The sequence below is a fragment of the Mercenaria mercenaria genome, chromosome 3, assembly GCF_021730395.1.
Source record: "Mercenaria mercenaria strain notata chromosome 3, MADL_Memer_1, whole genome shotgun sequence".
Taxonomy (NCBI): Eukaryota; Metazoa; Mollusca; class Bivalvia; order Venerida; family Veneridae; genus Mercenaria; species Mercenaria mercenaria.
Genome location: NC_069363.1, coordinates 53,614,221 through 53,634,387, shown reverse-complemented (window position 1 = coordinate 53,634,387; position 20,167 = coordinate 53,614,221). Strand labels below are relative to the sequence as shown.

The 20,167-nt window shown below is 36.4% G+C and overlaps 1 protein-coding gene across 1 annotated transcript; it reads left to right on the top strand.

Moving 5' to 3' along the window:
- Positions 1-744: 744 nt before the first annotated feature.
- Positions 745-16,452, top strand: LOC123524742 (very-long-chain enoyl-CoA reductase-like). The gene is given in 12 exon segments (XM_045303198.2): positions 745-847; positions 3,061-3,108; positions 5,332-5,383; positions 5,727-5,771; positions 7,434-7,537; positions 8,787-8,896; positions 9,324-9,429; positions 10,315-10,431; positions 14,355-14,412; positions 15,119-15,253; positions 16,332-16,391; positions 16,394-16,452. Coding segments are annotated over 12 exon segments (900 nt in total). The 5' UTR covers positions 745-841.
- The last annotated feature ends 3,715 nt before the right edge of the window (positions 16,453-20,167 follow it).

The window sequence follows — 20,167 nt, the reverse complement described above, 5'->3', positions numbered from 1 at the left end:
CAAACCAAATTTAATTCTATTCCAAAGATACGACAAGATAAAGACGTGACTTTGGCTTTGTCAACATTCGCACGCTAACGAAATCCGCTCGTTTGTAAAATGTAGATATTTATGTGTATTTAATGACTTTTTAAAAAAAAAAGTGTTAATTTTAGGCCGCAAAAGAAATAAAATGATATTATTGCATCATTTGACTTTTTTAAAACTTTCATATCTGCTAAATTTTACTAATACATTCGTTCATTTTTCATTTGCCATTAATGTTTCGCACTTGGGAAGGGTTGAAAATTTTCTGATGTTGTAATAAGTTATAGCCCAAACCATTTGCTTTTGTGACCCATTATGTATATGTCCAGTGTATTATGTGTTCAAAAGCAATAAAATATGATTTAATCAAGTATAATTTGGCGGTTAACATGCATCATAATTATGATTATGGGTAAGGACGTGTCTAGCCGTCCGGTAACCGGACGCCTAGCCTGCGTCCGGTAACCGGACGACTAGAAGGCAGGCTAGGCGTTCGGTTACCGGACGGCTAGACACTTCCTATGGGTAACTTTACGGTAATGGCTGAGAACCGAAAAATTTTCAGACATAGGCAGACATCGGAGAAAAATATCATACAACCGACTTATTAAAATTTTTCGCAAGCCACACTTTTTCGAAGCGGGCAACGGCCCTGTAACTGTGGTTCTAACTGACAAACCTCGAGATAAAATTGTACTGATAACGTCCGACTTGCGATAGAATTTAGACCACCACTGATTTAGGAGTTACTTCCCTTGAAATACGCCGGTGCACGAATTGTTTGGTTGTTGCCAAAGGTCATTTTTCACACATCATGGAGGTAAATGTGATCGGTATCCAAAGAAACTATACATTATTTGCATGTTTGATACCCTTAATTAAATTGCGATAGTTAAAGCGATCCCATTGTAATTGTACATTGAAGAGTTCACTGTAAGGGATCTCGGACAGAGTTCTTGTCGGACAAACCCAAAAATATTGGAAGTGGCTAGGGTCCGATAACCGGACCTCTAGGGCAGGAGTGTATAGGTCCAATAATTGATATGGTATTACTGTATTACAGGTGTATACAGTAATTGCAAAGAGAAAGTTATGGTTAATTGTCATAAAGTTGCAGTTGTTTATTATTATGTAACATACATTGTAGAAATAATTTTTCCTATCACTTGCAGGGGTGTAAAATTCCACTCGCCCGCTCATGAGTCAGCAGTGTTCCAGCTAGGCCTAAATAACGGGCGCGGTGCCCTGCCCCTTTTTCTCATGGCCCTGCCTTTCTTAATAGTGCCCTTTTGATCCAATTACTATATTGCCCCTGGAGCTGTGATTTCTATCTTCTTCCCAGATTGCCCATTTCAAATAGTTTTAAAATTTTTGACAATACACAGCATGACACGTGACTCGTCTTTAATATTGGCTGTTTTCCTGCCTTGTTTAAAGTTGACCTAGGGCTAGTCCAAATAATATTGCGTTTTGGGACAGCGTGATAAGTTTTGACTTTCGCTGTCTCTGTTTACAAGTTGTGTACTGGTATGTAATGATACAAATTGTACAATCCATTCATATTCAAAATGTTTGTGTGTACCTGAGACTATACCTGTCCACTGTAAATAAGTCTGGATTCTACATTTACATATATAATAATATGTATTTCATATAGCAACAGTCACAGCTTTTTATTTGTTATCATGTTGTGTTTTTAATTTTTATATTTTTATGAATAACATGGCAAATTGTACCTTTAACCATATATCCAGATTCCTCTATGTCCTAGATTATGACACTTGCCATTTGTAAACATTGTATTTTATTTTCCTGTGTACAACTCATTTAATTGGGTCAACAGTGTTGCTGTACTTATAAAATAGACTGGCCCGGTTAATAGGTTGGTCAGGGCTACGGATATGTATTGTATTTTGCCATCGAAATATTTCTATGAAATGCTTCTCCCCCTTCCGTTTGGATCTGTCCATGTTTACAAACACGTTTGTTTATTTTATGGACTGTATATACTGCAAGCACTTGACTGCATGTCTGTACCCAGATATTTAGCCTCTTTTCTTAACTTTCTGTAACCAGACTTGAAGCCTATCCTCCAGAGTAATTTTATCTTTATTTTCAAAATTGTATTTCACATATTTATATCATTTTGTGGACGCATTGATCGAGAGGGCTAAGACGCTTTCCTACGGAGCTAAAGGCCCCTGGTTCGAATCCTGGCTACTCCCATTGCGGTGTGTCCTTGGGCAAGGCACTTTATCACGATTGCCTCAGTATAATTGGTTTTAACTGTTCTTAATATAGGGTCGCAGAAAAGCTCTAGAGAGCTTATGTTAATTGTTTCACCAAGCGACGGTAAATAAAACTTACCTTTACCTTTTATTTAAGAATATTTCACATTGATAAATATGTTTTTGCTATTTTGTAACTTAAGTGCCCTTTAAACCAAATGATTGTTTTTGCCTATCACTATTGCGTATCACTATTCAGTACTTTAGTTTACACAATTTCTATCTATCTATCTTTCTATCTAAAATGGTCGGGTGGGCATTTAAAAGAGGTCAGAATTGAAATTGCTTGCTAACTTAAGGTGAAAAATACCTATTGATCTACTGAAAAATCAGGTAGGGGTTTAATAAGGGCATGGCAGATTATAAACTTTGACAAATGTGCAAGTTGTGGATGGTAGTTTTTCAACCAATGTTTATGGTTTACATAATTCATCTAATACATAGGTGAGTTATTCAGAGGTTCATTCAGATAAAAAATACTTCAAATAAAATTTTAGTTTTATTCAGTTATCATATTGAATGTTCACTTTGAAAAACATTGTATAGCTGCTAATTTAAACAGCAACCTTTGTATTTGTTAAGTAAATATTAACAGTTGAGAGTTAATGTGAATGACTACCTGCATAGTTGCAGAAACTAAATTTGACTTTTTATGAAAACTAATTATTGATTACTAGACTTAAGGGGAAGAAATTTAACACTTTCATTTTCAAAACAAAATATTTCTTCACTTCCTGTGTTTCAGGTTGTTGTTGTGCATGCCAAGTCAGGCAAAGAGCTGTCAACATTTAGTGTAAGTAACCATTTTAATAAGACTTTCTTCTCTTTAACTATAAAATATGTTAAAACCACAGTTGTTACTGTCTTTCCTAAAATTTTGCCTCCTGTTTGGTTCATATCTCTAAGCTGTTGGGGGAAATCAGAGGAATAATAATGTAACTTAGTATTTACATTATCTTTTTGAAGATCCTGTGCTTAGCACATCTTCTAGTTAATCCCCCGCCTTGGCGGAGGGATTATAGGAATGGTCTGCATCCGTCTGTCTGTCCGTCCTTCCGCCCGTCTTTCCGTCCGTAACAAAATCGTGTCCGGTCAATATCTCCTAAACCCCTTGAAGGATTTTCATGAAACTTGGGTCAAATGATCACCTCATCAAGACAATGTGCAGAACCCATGAGACAGCCTTGTCGGTTCAAGGTCAAGGTCACAACTCAAGGTCAAAGGTTTGAGCCTGCCATTTTGTGTCAGCTCTATATCTCCTAAACCCCTTGAAGGAATTTTATAAAACTTGGGTCAGATGATCACCTCATCAAGACGATGTGCAGAACCCATGAGTCAGCCATGCCGGCTCAAGGTCAAGGTCACAACTCAAGGTCAAAGGTTTCAGCCTTCCATTTTGTGTCCGCTCTATATCTCTTAAACCCCTTGAAGGAATTTTATAAAACTTGGGTCAAATGATCACCTCATCAAGACGATGTGCAGAACCCATGAGTCAGTCATGCCGGCTCAAGGTCAAGGTCACAACTTAGGGTCAAAGGTTGAACCTTCCATTTTGTGTCTGCTCTATATCTCCTAAACCCCTTGAAGGATTTTCATCAATCGATCACCTCATCAAGGCGATGTGCAGAACTTATAAGTCAGCCATGTCGGCTCAAGGTCAAGGTCACAACTGAAGGTCAAAGGTTTGAGCCTTCCATTTCGTGTCCGCTCTTTATCTCCTAAACCCCTTGAAGGAATTTTATAAAACTTGGGTCAAATGATTACCTCATCAGAACGATGTGCAGAAATTATGATTCAACCATGCCAGCTCAAGGTCAAGGTCACAACTAAGGGTCGAAGGTTTGAGCCTTCCATTTGGTGTCCACTCTGTATCTCCTTAACCCCTTGAAGGATTTTCATCAAACTTGGATCAAATGATCACCTCATCAAGAACTCATGAGTCAGCCATGTCAACTGAAGGTCAAGGTCACAACTGAAGGTCAAAGGTTTCAGCTCTGTATCTCCTAAACCCCTTGAAGGATTTTCATGAAACTTTGGTCAAATGATCACCTCATCAAGATGTTGTGCAGAATTCATGAGTCAGCCATGTCAGTTCAAGGTCAAGGTCACAGCTAAAATCAAAGGTTTTACCCTTTCACTATCCATAGCAGTGGCGGGGGATTTAGCTGTCTTTCAGACTGCCTTGTTGTGTTACATCCAGGCTAAGGTCATATTGAGATAATTTGTATTTATGTATGACATTGATTTGTTTGTTGCAGGCTCATTAAGCATTTCTGATTTGGAATATAAGTTGGCCGTTCCATGACATAACCTATGCCAGGAAAAAAATATAAATTGAGATAACAAAAATCATTTTTAATATTCAGAAAGAGTGTTTGTTTACCTTTCAAATCTGAAAATTTGAAGAAGTTATCTTCACTATTTCAAGAGTTACAATGCTTTAAAGTAAGCAATCAAATGCTTTTTCAGACATGATGTCAAGTCAACGTTGTGAAAACAGTATGCCATCGTCATGAATAGCATGTATATTTCATGTCATTTATGTGACAGATTATGTATCATATCACTAAATTGACATGATACATTTGAATATTTAGAGACTGCTTGAAAATATTTACTGAAAAATAACTGAATGGTGTATTTTAGTGTCATCATGGGCATTTTAGCTAAAATACCTTTGTCTTCTCAGTTTTCATGGTGCATGTGTGTTTTTGAATATCAGTAGTCATGACAACACAGATAACAGTATTTTATTTGTACAGTTTATAGAATTTGCTTTGCCTTACATAAAATTACAATATCTCTACATGACATGAAGTTGTGCAAAACAGTGATATTCCGGTAATTTAAACTATTTATTATGCAATAATTATTTCACGTCACTAATGCAGGTTTTCTCATGGAATAGCCCATACATACCTTATATATTTAGTAAATGATAATGGCCTGTATTTAAATTCTTTCAGCAAGAGGTCCCTCTTTAACAGGAAGACATGTATTTTATATTTCATTTCAGGTGACAGAATCAACTTCAATAGGTGATCTTAAGAAACAGTACCAAAAGAAAAGTAAGTCAGAATTATTCATCATGAATTTGTGATTAGACTTCCATTCTTTTTGAAATTATCTTCCATAAACGCGTTCAGGTCTAACACTTGTCAGCTTGTCATGGATGTGCAGGCTGATCTTGGTCTGCACTGTTCGCTATTCAGTCAGTAAATTTTCAGTAAAGACCCCTTCTGCACTGTTATCACTTGCCGCCAGCAGGCTAAAGGTTAATGTCCGAACTTTTTCTTACCTTTCTGCAGTAAATATTATCTGTCACAGTATATGTTAATTAAGACAGTTGCTATGTTGATTATACATAATAGATTGATTATATATAAGAAGCCAAGTAATTGTTTGTTACAGATGGGAAGTACTATCCAGAGAGGCAATCATACAGGACAGATCCAAGTAAGTACTATTTTTCAACATCAAAGAACTATATTTTTAACAAATAATCAAGGCCTTCGAGTGGTTTATCACCTAATTTACCACAGTTCAGAGTTCAGATGCATAGGAATTGAACCACAAGGGTGTTAACCCGAGTGGTTAAATACTGAAACATCTAAACGATGAACCACGGTAAATTAGACTATAAATCACAGGAAGGCCTTGATTGTTTTCATTCTGACATGCTCATTGACATATTTTAATAAATATTATGCTGGACGTCATTTACCTGAGGAGTAATGTTTCGGACGTCATGTGGCAGTTTGACATCATAATGCTTTCTTACCAGTCCGCGCGTCAACCCTTGTTTATCGCAGAATATACAGAGCTTGATTTTCTTCTTTGTTTAACTGGAAATCAAATCGAGCTATGTTAGAATAAATGTTAAACAATCTTTTTGTGAAAGATCAAAATATGGTCTCGATTTTTGCCAGTATGTATTAAAGCTAAATGTGTTTTGTCTTCTCTGTATTCAGATTTATTGAGTTTTTTGTCTGCTTTTGTGCAAACTTCCTTCAGATTGTTTGTCATGAATTATTTTTTATTCAGAATGGCTATTCTGGTTCTGCAATGCTTAGACCAGTCTAGTGGAACAAACAGGGCTCACCTGTAGATTTATACCACGTTTCCCTATTTTAAAACATACTTTCATTTATATATAGTGACCATATTAGCAAAGTGTTTGAATAAGGTCTAGGTATTGATTTATTTATAAAACACAAGTTATATCTGAAAAATATGTAGAAAATCTCTCTAAATAGTAATGCAGTTAAAATGTGATTTAAAATATTCAGAATTTATCTGCATTGTTTATGCTATTTTATTTTTACTACATTATCAACTTACAATGTAGTTGACATGTAATGCTTTATGGAATGTTATTCTCTGAAATGTTCAAATGTCTGTATCTATTTTTTTAGGTGTATTTAATTAAAAAAATGGCATGCAAGAAAAAGAATCTATTTCTAGTTGAATGCGTGGATGAAAATATCTGGCTCTTGGGGGAGCTGTTTTGCGGTAACTGTGCAGAGCCTCAGTACCGCCTAAAAGTTAATCTCGAGCCAGGTATTTCTATCGGCACCTTCAGCAAGTGAAAGTTTCTTATATTATTTTACATGCATTACTACTGCTGCTGAGAGATTGATTTTCTACATATTTTTCAGAGACCTTACTTATATTTATAAAAAAAAGAGTCTGACCTTTCTAAATTGTGTATATTTATATATTTTCTAAATATATTAAAGGGTATAAAAACTTCGGAATATTTAAATTAAAAAAGAATCCTAAAGCCTTATACTTTACTCCTTAAATAATACTTGTGTAGGTTTTTTCGTCTTGTAACATCTGCAGAATCCCAATAACGCTATTATAGCATAAAACGCATAAAAAGTAATAAATGAATACATGGTCCCTCAGCGTCATTAAATTTACATGAAATGCCCGGAAATGTCTGAGTTGCTTTTTCTTGTTGACATCGTTTCTTTTGAATTGTCCGTTTTTGGGCCATAATACATTTATGCTTTGCCATTGAATGCGCATTTATAAAAAGCTGTTTTAACAGCACGTGATAACAGCACATGAGCATGAGAATCTCTCAGTTAACACACGTTCTTGTATTGATAGGGGGAAAGATGTTGAAGGATGAACAAACTTTGGGAAGTTTGGACCTTGGTAAGAGAGGAAAACTGTACTTCAAGGACCTGGGACCACAAGTTGGCTGGACTACGGTAAGTGAGCATGTGTTACATATTTTATATTGTATTAAGTATTTTTTCCAGTATCTTTTGCATATATTTTTGTTCATTACTGATGTCTGGTCACAATTGTCTTGGTGAATTCTAAAAAATACAGGTAATTACCAATGAAAAGGTGTTATTTCACAAGCATATTTAGTGGGGGGCATTTTTTAGTTCTTATCATATCCTGTCCTTTAGCACTTCTAAAATTTTACACATGCAGTATAACACTAATGGCTTGAAGTTGAAAGAGATGAACAAAATACTTGAGTTATCAAGAATTTCTAGCCTTCATTTAGCAATCAGGACCCAGTTGTTCAAAACTTTAACAGATGATTAAGTTAACAGTTGATTGACTTTTAGGGTTATATTTCAACATTTTAGAAGGTTCAGAAAAACAAAGTTATGAGTTAGGGATTATGAACACTAAAAATTTTGAGCCGTGCCATAGGAAAACCAACATAGTGGGTTTGCGACCAGCATGGATCCAGACCAGCCTGCGCATCCGCGCAGTCTGGTCAGGATCCATGCTGTTCGCTAACAGTATCTCTAATACCAATAAGCTTTGAAAGCGAACAGCATGGATCCTGACCAGACTGCACGGATGCGCAGGCTGGTCTGGATCCATGCTGGTCGCAAACCCACTATGTTGGTTTTCTCATGGCACGGCTCAAATGTATTTACAGTAAAATCAGAACATTACACTAGTATTTCCCACAAAGGTTAATATTTTGAATAAAAATTTAACCTGTAGTTAGTTTAACAGCTGGTTAAAGTTTCGAACAGCTGTGCCCAGAACATACATGTAGGCCAACTACGACATATATTTGAAGTTCATGTTTACATTTACTTTACTCATTACCATCAGAAGGAACTGTGATGTGTTATAAAACACACACATGACATTCTATGCCAAACTGAAATGAACATGTTGAAGAATTTCAGCCAAACTGTGGGAGACTTTAACCTTTAGTCTGCTGGTGGCAAGTGTTTCTGGCTTTGCGACCAGTGCAGATGATGATCAGCCTGCACATCTGTGCAGGCTGGTCTTGGTCTGCACTGTTTGCTATTCAGTCAGTAAATTTTCAGCAAACACCCCTTTGAATAATAAATGGTACTGCCCAAATTGAATGAAAGACCAGTCCATCATAGATATTTAACAGGGTAAAGGTTAATATATTGGCGAAAAAAAGTGTTGCATTAGAAGATTTATTGTGTGTATTTATATTTCATATTGCAGGTGTTCCTGACAGAGTATGCAGGACCTTTGGTTATATACCTGATCTTCTATATGAGACCTTCCATTATCTATGGAAGCTTGGCAGACACTCCTAGAGCCTCAGTTGTCAAGTATGTAATCAAACGTACTTAGGTATCTGAAATATGTCTAGTCCTTGTGTCTTGTTAAGCAAAGTACGTTTGAAATCTTTCTATAAAAGGGTCATTTGTTTGGTGAGATGATCATTTACCATGCCACTTTGTTCTAAGTTGTTACACTTGGTGTTATTCATCCATCACCTTTGATTTATTTAGAAAGATATTAATGGTTAAAAATCCAAGAGCACAGTATGCAACTGACTGCCAGAAACATAACTCAGTTACTTTTGAAAACGAGTTGAGCTCCAACATATTGAAGTGTTTAAGGAGTATTTATTCTTCAATTATAATTTGCCATTCTGTTTTATATTTCTCTTAAACAGACTGTTTGTATGTACTTGATATCTCTGTACAAATATTTCTTGTAAAAAGTTACTGATACTAATTTGCATGTTTACAGTATAGCTGCAGCCTGCTGGTCATTCCACTATGCTAAGAGGCTGTTGGAGACTGTGTTTGTACATAGATTCTCACATGCTACCATGCCTATCATGAACATATTCAGGGTAAGTTTACACATTTCTGTAAAAAGACCACTCATTACTAGTAATCAAAACCGCCTCGGTAGCCTAGTGGTAGAGCGTCCGCTTCGAGTGTGGGTTCGATCCCCGGCCGTGTCATACCAAAGACGTAAAAAATGGTACTAGTAGCTTCCTCACTTCGTATTTGTCCTGCAGTTCATTAAAGCACTAAAGAAAATTGCCTTTTATACTGTATTACTCATGCATCTATTTTAAAGTCCAGTGAAAATGACCATACTGTAATCTTTTGAAGTAATGGACTATGAACCATCTAGCTAATGCAGTTATGATATGGAATTGTAACAGAATTTTTTAGAGTTACTCTCAAGCTAGGTTAAGTTAGCTGGACGGGGGGGGGGGGGGGGGCGCGTTATCTCACTCTGTCCCTCTAGTTAGATCACTGTATTTGTACTAGTAGAGGATGAATTTTGCGCCCTGTGTGGCTGCGTTTGCACTATGTAAAGCGCCTTTAAACATGTTTATCGTGAAAAGGGTGCTAAATAAATCGGGTATTATAATAATAATAATTAATCAACTTCCCTTTAGGATCACTAAGATGTTTTGACTTCTGTGGCTCCATTTCATTTGTTATTTTACACTTGTACTGCATTATGAGCACTACAGAAAGCTGCACATGCTCTGAGTTGATTTCTACATGTATTTAGGAATGGACGAATGGATTTGCCGAGCCTTGTGTTTGTACAATTTTCCATCTATTTTGGGACTTATTTAATAAAAAAATACGCAAACAAAGAAGAAAAAAGTCCAATAAATGTTCAACGCTTTCAACTTGTTTCCATAAATAAAGGTTATATATGATAATTGTAAGAAGTTGTTGTTATTGTACTATTGAACAATATTTACTTACAGAATTCCTCCTATTACTGGGGTTTTGCAGCCCTTGTTGCCTACTTCGTGAACCACCCTCTCTACACTGTACCATCATATGGTGATCTGCAGGTCTATGGAGGACTCGCTCTCTTTATTGTAAGTTGTTATGTACACTGTTATATATGGGGCTTTAACTTTAAACTTAATACATTGTTAGCTCGACTTTTTGAAGAAAAAGTAGAGTTATTGCACTCGCCCCAGCGCCGGCGTTGCTGTTGGTTAAAGTTTTTGATAAAGTCAAATATCCTTGTTACTATCAAAGTTATTGACTTAAAATAGTCATTTACTATCAAAGTCTAAACCAGGAGAAACAATTCTCATAACTCTGGTTTGAATTATAACAGAGTTATGCCCCTTTTTAGCTCACCTGAGCCAAAGGCTCAGCGTGAGCTATTGTGATCGCTCGCCGTCCGGTATCTGTCCGTCCGGTGTCCGTCCACACTTTCCTTTAAACAACAGCTCCTCCTAAACCACCAAGCAAATTTTGATGAAACTTCACAGGGATGATCCTTGGATGGTCTTCTTTAAAAATTGTTCAAAGAATTGAATTCCATACAGAACTCTGGTTGCCATGGCAAACAGAAGGAAAAACTTTAAAAATCTTCTTGTCCAAAACCACAAGGCCTAGGGCTTTAATATTTGGTATGTAGCATCATCTAGTGGGCCTCTACCAAGATTACTCAAATTGCCCCACCCCGGGGGTCACATGGTTTATATAGACTTATATAGGGAAAAACTTTGAAAATCTTCTTGTCCAAAACCATAAGGCCTAGGGCTTTGATATTTAGTATGTTGCATCATTTAGTGGGCCTCTACCAAGATTGTCCAGATTATTATGTCTCCCACCACACAGTGGTGTGGGAGACATATTGATTTACTCCTGTCTGTGTGTTTGTGTCTGTCTGTATGTGTGTCTGTCTGTCACAAAGCTTGTCCGCACTCTTAAGTCGAACATTTCTCACACGATCTTCACCAAACTTGAACAAAATGTGTCAGACCATAAGACCTCGGCCAAGTTTGATAACTATCCAAAATCGGCCAGGGCACTTTGGAATTATGGCCCTTGAATCACCAAAAAATCCTCGTTTCGCATGCGCTTTCGTACAGGCAAAACGTACCCTATACTACTAATTAGTATGCGCTTTCGTACAGGCAAAATGTACCCTATACTACTAATTAGTAGTATAGGGTACATTTTGCCTGTACGAAAGTGCATGTGAAATTAGTGGTATAGGGTATGTTTTGGGTGCACGAAAGCGCATGCGCAAGATGATTAGGCAGTTGTGGGAGACATGCGCTTTTCTCAAAAGCATCTCTAGTTCCCCTAGGATATAATATGGCCCCGCCCTGGGGGTCGCATTGTTTCTATAGACTTATATAGGGAAAAACTTAAAAAATCTTCTTGTCAAAAACAAAAGGGCATAAGGCTTTGATATTTGGTATGTAGGATCATATAGTGGGCCTCTACCAAGATTTTTTAAATGATCCCCCTTGGATGAAATATGGCCCCACCCATGGGGGGTCACATGGTTTATATAGACTTGTATAAGAAAAAAAACTTTAAAAATCTGCTTGTGTGAAACCACAGGGCCTAGGCTTTTGATATTTGGTATGTAGCATTACCTTGTGGTCCTCTACCAAGGTTGTTCAAATTATTGTACCCCCCGACAACAAAGTTGTAAGGGGGGCTATACTGGTTTCAGGTTGTCTGTCTGTCTGTCCGTCTGGCCGTCTGTCCGTAGACGCAATCTTGTGCGCACCATCTCTCCTTATCCCCTTGACAGAATTTAATGAAACTTCACACAAGTGATCAGTACCAGCAGTAGTTGTGCATGGGGCATGTTAGGTTCTTTCAGAAAAAAAATTTGCAGAGTTATGGGACTTTGTTTTTTTTGTTACTATACTATATACATAGACACAATCTTGTGCGCACCATCTCTCCTCATCCCCTTGACACAGTTTAATGAAACTTCACACAAGTGATCAGTAACAACAGTAGTTGTGCATGGGGCATGTAAGGTTCTTTCAGCGACAAAAATTGCAGAGTTATGGGACTTTGTTTCTTGTTAACATACTATGTACATACAGTCTGCATATGCAATCTTGTGCGTGCCTGATCTACCAAACCCTTACACACAATTTAATGAAACTTCACACAAGTGATCAGTACCAGCCCTAGTTGTGCATTCTGCATGTTACATTCTTTTAGATAAATATTCTGCATAGTTATGGGACTTTGTTTTTTGTTACTATACTGTATGCATACAGTCTATATACATACAGTCCACATAATTATGCAATCTTGTGTGCGTCAAATTGCGATGTACTGTGTCAGTGCATGCGGGGGGTACATTCATCACCTTTAGTGATAGCTCTAGTTTCCCTTGGGTGAAAAGAGGCCCTGCCACGGGGGTCCCTAGTTTTACATAGACATATATAGGAAAAAACTTTAAAAATCTTCTTGTCTGAAAGTTTAAGGACCATGCCTTTGATATTTTGTATGTATCATTGCCTAGTTGATCTCTAACAAGATTGTTCGAATTATGCCCCTAGGGGGAAAAGGGGCCCTGCCCCAGGGTTCACTTGATATATGAGTTATAGGAAAAAACACTTCAAAAATTATCAGATCATATTTCCTAGACTGTTTAATTATATTTACCTGATGACCCCAAGTGATAAGGGGTCACCCGACTGTGACCTTGACCTTCTGACCTATTTTCTTGTTTTTTAAGATACAGCCTTGAAATTTGGATGACATTTACAGTTTTGCAGACCAATCTTAAAACTGACTTTCAGTGACCATGAATATGACCTACTGACCTCCTTTCTTGTTTTTGAAGCTTTAGCAAAGAAATTTGTTCAAGCAAGCAACTTAACTTGGGTGAGTGATATAGGGCCATTATGGCCCTCTTGTTAATTTATAATTTTTTGGTTAAAGTTTGTGATAAAGTCAAATATCTCTGAGCAATATAGGGCCATTGTGGCCCTCTTGTTAACATAAATTTTTGGTTAAAGTTTTCGATAAAGTCAAATATCTCTGTTACTATCAAAGCTTTTGACTTGAAACTTACAATAGCTATTTACTATCAAAGTCTACACCAGGAGAAACAGTTCCCATAACTTTGATTTTGAATTTTGACAGAGTTATGCCCCTTTTTAACTTATAATTTTTTGGTTAAAGTTTTATAAAGTTTTTACTGGCAAAGCTATAATTCAGAGTCAAGCACTGAGAAAAGTCGAGCGGCCTGTCATCAGATTGCTCTTGTTAACTTGTTACTGGCATTTTTCTTTGAAACTCTGACTATAAGTTTTCTGAGGTTAGATATCATGTACGGTATGTACTTTTTGAAATTTAATTTTAAGAAAGAACAGCCTTTAAAATGACTAACTACTTTCAAAGAATATTATTAATTATTAATTTCGGTACTGAAATTTAGTGGGGAAGCTATTAAAATTCACTGTTCCATCTGACTACCAGTTTATAAACTTTATTAGTCAGCACCAAAACTTGGTAGTTGTTGACTACTTTCCAACCCTTTTTCTGTGTTGAATTAGTGATGGAATTTGTATTTACCATAGTAAGCTGTGTTTCAAGATTAGTTTTCCATTCAGAGGTCAAAATCTGCAAAATAATTTGAAATGTTGTATGCATGGCGACTGTTGATAAATATTGTATATGAAACAACGATCTTAAGAAATACAACTACGTATGATGTTTATTGATATGTGTGTTAAACCTTTTTATGACATTTATGAATTTCTTACATTGGTTCACTGCCAAAGCTGTTGGAACTCACCTTGTCAAACTATTCCACAGACAATTCAGTAGTGTCCGAACAAGATCAGAGGATGTGAACTTACTGCCTCATATTGACAACAGTTAGTGCCAGTATTCTGACTAAGGTTATTTTGTTTATCAGTCAAGAAATAGCATGTTTTGCCAGTTTACAAAAAGCAGCAGGATGTTTGTGTCTGGGGACATAACATAAATTGATTTAATTTATTGAAATATTTTGTAGATATCAGAACTTGGTAACTTGTCTATCCACCTTGCATTCAAGAATATGAGGCCAGCAGGTAAAATATTTACTTTAGATTACTTCGAAACAATGCTTATTCATAGAATTATACTGAATTGTAAAGGGCTTTACTTTGAAGGGGTTGGATCTTGTACCACTAGTAAAACCTGTTCAGATATTTGGTTTTAGTGGTCAATGGATCACTTACTGTTTCAGTATTCTGTAAAACAATAATACAATATTTGCCCTTCAAAATATCAGAACCTGCGGTAATTATGAAATGTCAGCATTATCTGATGCTTTGTCTACATTTAATTTAGAACATAGTGATGACTGCTTTTCTATTGAATTTCAATTAATTTAATGATCATTTACCTACAAGTAGGTTGCTATCTTAACACAGGACTGGTGATAAGAAAATATGTTCAGATGTTTCTGAATATTTCAAGAAAATTTTATTATCATAAGGTAACCTTATGTCGCAGAACCTACCCTGTTAGCTTATTAGGAAGAGGGCAGGATTCAAGAGATTGTTAGCATGGTCTTGTGGCAAGATGGATGTTCTCCTCAGTGGTTTGAAAGCCATGTCTAATTTATGTGGGGAAGGTGTTACTTATCTGACTGGTTAGATTAGGTGACCACTATTACTTAACTAGTCTAAAATACTTTAAAAACTGTGCTTAACTTGAAACAGCAAAGCAAACAGTTTATACTTATTATCATGTCTGTTTAGTGTCATTGATATTACTTGATCTGTTTTACAGGGAGCAAAGTAAGAAAGATACCATATCCCTGTGGCAATCCTTTCACCCAGTTGTTCAGCTTTGTTTCCTGTCCAAACTATACATACGAGGTGCTAGCTTGGGTTGGATTTTCTATCATGACACAGTGTCTCCCAGGTATGTCTTACTCAGATTTTATTGTATGTAAACATAATGTTTCATAGTGGAAGTTTAGTTATTGGGCCGTGTCTGCCACTGACTTTCATCCAGTGAAACACTGTGGCAAATGTGTTTTTGATTGGCATCTAAATATGACCAGTCACTGTGGCCCAGTGGTTAAGGCATCCACCTTGGGATTGGGAGGTCGAAGGTTCAAGTCCCATGGGGAGCGTTTGTCTGGGGGATGTTTGTCATGGGACTCATTCCGAAAAGGCCGGTTCGTGAGCCGCGAAGCTGGTTAAATGAATGGTTACCGACTTCTATCCGCCTGGTGCCTGGCATAGTGGTAGGAGTTGGGAGGTAATTGGTAAGCACAATAAAGGTGTCTCTAAAGCCAAATTGGCTGGCATAGGGGTGACACTATAATAAACAAGACCTTTACATTTATGCAAGATTGAATTTATCGCAGAAACAACATTTCACTTGAATGTACATGTTATATGCTGAACCTTATCATCCATTTATGTTAACTGTGTTTAGTGTTACGTAAGAGGCTTAATTGAAGAGCCAAACGCAGATGAAGCTGTTTCAAATATCACTTGAAAGATAATATAAAACCTGCATCACACTACAAAATTAAGCTCTAATGAAAAACAAAGAGCTTTTTCTTGTATTTGTGGTTAAAGCTGTAGAGTTTTGATTGTGCACAGTCCAGTGTGACCAAGCATGTGTTAAACTTATATTGTAAAAACTCCTGAAATCGAGAACCAGCAGCCTGAGATAAGAAATGAAAACTTCTGTTTTGGATCTAAAATTTGACACAGAAAACGAAAAACTGTTTTAGATCTAAAATTTGACATAGAAAATGAAAAACAGTTCAAGATCTAAAATTTGACATAGAAAATAAAAAACTGTTCTAGATCTAAAATTTGACATAGAAAATGAAAAACAGTTCAAGATCTAAAATTTGACATAGAAAATAAAAAACTGTTCTAGATCTAAAATTTGACATGCAGTTAACAGCAGCATAGGATAATTATGTAGAATACTTTTCATCATTAAAGCATAATAATTGATGTAATGGTTATTTTTTCAGCTGCAATGTTTACCCTGTGTGGAGGCTACCAGATGACTGTATGGGCAATTGGCAAGCATAAAATTACAGAAAGGAGTTCTCAAATTATCCAAGGATCGTAAAGTTCATACATTCTCATTAGATTATACTATGTCTTCATGTGAGAATGGGACATCTGTTTTACTTTTATATGAGGATGTGTTATGTATATTTGGAATATTTAAGAATCATGTAAAAGTAAGAAAACATTGTTACACTGTTAATATGTCAGTATTTTAATTTTTTTCTGATTGTTATATTTTGATAATCTGTCATAATATGTTCAAAATTTGCTGCATTCATGTGGAAGCCTAGCTGTATTTTTCTTAAAAACATTTTTATTTCATTTCATGTTATTACTGGTTAATTTATGAAAATATGTTCAAAAGATAAAGGAATAATTATATTGATAAGACAGCCTTTAGGGATTTGACATTTGTACAGATGTATATTGTAGCATAATATACATTTTTAGCTCATCTGATTTTTGAAAAAAAATGATGAGTTATTGTCATCACTTGAGGGTTGTCGGCGTCGGCGTCGGCGTCGGTGTCGCGTCGCGTCTGCGTCGGCGTTGCCTGGTTAAGTTTTATGTTTAGGTCAGCTTTTCTCTAAACTATCAAAGCTATTGCTTTGAAACTTGGAATATTGTTCACCATCATAAGCTGACCCTGTATAGCAAGAAACATAACTCCATCTTGCTTTTTGCAGATTTATGGCCCCTTTTGTACTTAGAAAATATCAGATTTCTTGGTTAAGTTTTATGTTTAGGTCAACTTTTCTCCTAAACTATCAAAGTAATGCTTTGAAACTTGAAATACTTGTTCACCATCTAAGCAGACCCTGAACATTCAAGAACATAACTCCATCTTCCTTTTTGCAAGATTTTTTGCCCCTTTTGGAATTAGAAAAATCATTTCTTGGTTAAGTTTTATGTTTAGGTCAGCTTTTATCCAAAACTATCAAAGCTATTGCTTTAAAACTTGCAACACTTGTTCACCATCATAAGTTGACCCTGTACAGCAAGAAACATAACTGTGTCCTGCTTTTTGCAAGATTTATGGCCCCTTTTGGACTTAGAAAATATCAGATTTCTTGGTTAAGTTTTATGTTTAGGTCAACTTTTTCTCTTAAACTATCAAAGCTATTGCTTGAAACTTGCAACACTTGTTCACCATCATAAGCTGACCCTGTACAGCAAGCAACATAACTCCATCCTGCTTTTTGCAATAATTATTGCCCCTTTTGGACTTAGAAAATCATTTTCTTGGTTGAGTATTATGTTTAAGTCAACTTTTCTCATAAACTATCAAAGCTATTGCTTTAAAACTTGCAACAGTTTTTCACCATCATAAGTGGACACTGTACATCAAGAAACATAACTCTATCCTGCTTTTTGCAAGAATGATGGCCCTTTTTAGACTTAGAAAATCATGGGTAGGACAATATTTCTATTACACAAAAAAAATCAGATGAGCGTCAGCACCCGCAAGGCGGTGCTCTTGTTAAATGAGTCATGAAAGTGTTTATGGTGTTCTACTTCTTCACTTGAGCAGATATATGTAATATAAAATTAAAAATAAAAGGAATACAGTTGGAAAAATGCAGGTATAAGACCAGCATGTTACTGAAAACATTTATTTTTTTATCGCTAGGCTTTGTTGCAATTATAGTTATTTGGAAATGAAATATTTGATTTGATTGGCAAGTCAGTGTGATTCATGAAATCCATTGCTCAACATTTTTGTGTGTTTGTCATGAAGGCTGAAAAAAGAACATTTTTTTGTTATGATTTATTTGTCAGGATGATTTTGTAACAAATAAATTTAGTATTAGAATACAAATAAGTTTTGTTGTAGAGTTAGTAAAATTCCCTAAGATTCCTAGTGCTGCTGCTCTTTATGAAGTTTATAAATCCCCACCATGAGTGGTGGGGGGTTATAGCAATGGTCTCTGTCCGTCCATCCTTCCATAACACTTTTGTGTCTGCTCCATATCTCCTAAATCCCTTGAAGGAATTTCATGAAACTTTGATCAAATGATCACCTCATCAAGATGATGTAAGAACTCACGAGTCAGCCATGTCGGCTCAAGGTCAAGGTCACAACTCGAGGTCAAAGGTTTTAGCCTTCTATTTCGTGTCCGCTCTGTATCTCCTAAACCCCTTGAAGGAATTTAATAAAACCTGGGTGAAATAATCACCTCATCAAGAGGATGTGCAGAATTCGTGAGTCAGTCATGCCGGCTCAAGGTCAAGGTCACGACTCTGGGTCAAAGGTTTGAGCCTTCCATTTTGTGTCTGCTCTGTATCTCCTAATCCCCTTGAAGGATTCATATCAAACCTGGGTCAAATGATCACCTCATCAAGACGATGTGCAGAACTCATGAGTCAGCCATGCCAGCTCAAGCTCACAAAGGTTTGAGCCTTCCATTTTGTGTCCACTCTGTATCTCCTAAACCCCTTGAAGGATTTTCATTAAACTTGGGTCAGATGATCACATCAAGAACTCGTGATTCAACTATATCAACTCAAGGTCAAGATCACAACTCAAGGTCAAAGGTTTGAGCTCTGTATCTCCTAAACCCCTTGAAGGATTTTCATGAAACTTGCGTCAAATGATCACCTCATCATGATGATGTACAGAACTCACGATTCAGCCATGTCGGCTCAAAGTCAAGGTCACAACTCAAGGTCAAAGGTTTACCCTTTCACTATCCATAACAGTGGCGGGGGATTTAGCTGTCTTTCAGACTGTCTTGTTACTCCCAATAAGAAGTTCAAGATGGGTCTTCAGCTTGGGGTAAGCAACTGTGATCGTTCACCATTCCTCCGTCTTTCATCTGTCCACACTTCACTTCAAACAACATTTCCTCTGAAACCATTTGGTGAAAGTTGAAACTTATTGGCATGCAGAGCTAAAAATAGAAAAAGCTTTCCCCTTGAAGGATCATCACCAAATTTGATATGTAGCGTCCTTGTAAGGGCAATGGTTCTGATTAACGGATTTTTAGGGGACACCAGGCTAAAAATGGTTTCTCTTGACTAATTTTAGTGGTTGCTATAGCTAAAAAATAAAATGCCTTTAAACAACTTTTTTCAATGAAACATTTGATGGATCTTGATGAACTTTATCTGTAACATCTATGTAAAGTCCTCCCAAATTTGTTCGACTGGTGCAGCTTGACCCCTAACAGTTAAAACTAGAAAAACTTAATATGTGACTTACATTTCTCAGGTGAGCTACTTAGGATCATCATTGCCCTCTTGTATTATTTTGTGTTTGTGTGTGAGTCTGTAGACCATATACATTCTGATAAAAGCTGGAACCCTCTAGTCAGTAGTATTCAAATTACCCCTATTTCTGTGGGTCAGTAGTTTAGTGACCCCTAGAGAATCTCTGATTGATAACTGGAGAATGCTTTGATCTACAGTCATACTGTGAAGGATGATTGTCTGTCGTCATTGGGTTACCCCTTTTGTATTGGGGTCTGTAAAACAATGGTCAAGGTCACAATTACTATAGGACAGTTTTAACTCCTATTGATTTGGGGGTCAGTACGGTCATCATGACCTTGACATTGAAAACTTTAAACCAATAATAGCAGATTTCAGTGTCCAAAATTCATAGAATAATTATTGTGATTTTGTGTCAAAATGACCTTGATAAAATAAACTTTCTTATCAAGAACTGGATAGTACTTGGGTCAGCGGTCTTCAAAGTATGTAGGATAATTACATTTGGTCATTAAATGATCCTCACTGCTTTTAGGGTCATAAGGTCACTGTTGCCTTGATACTTTGAATAGTTTCTAATTTT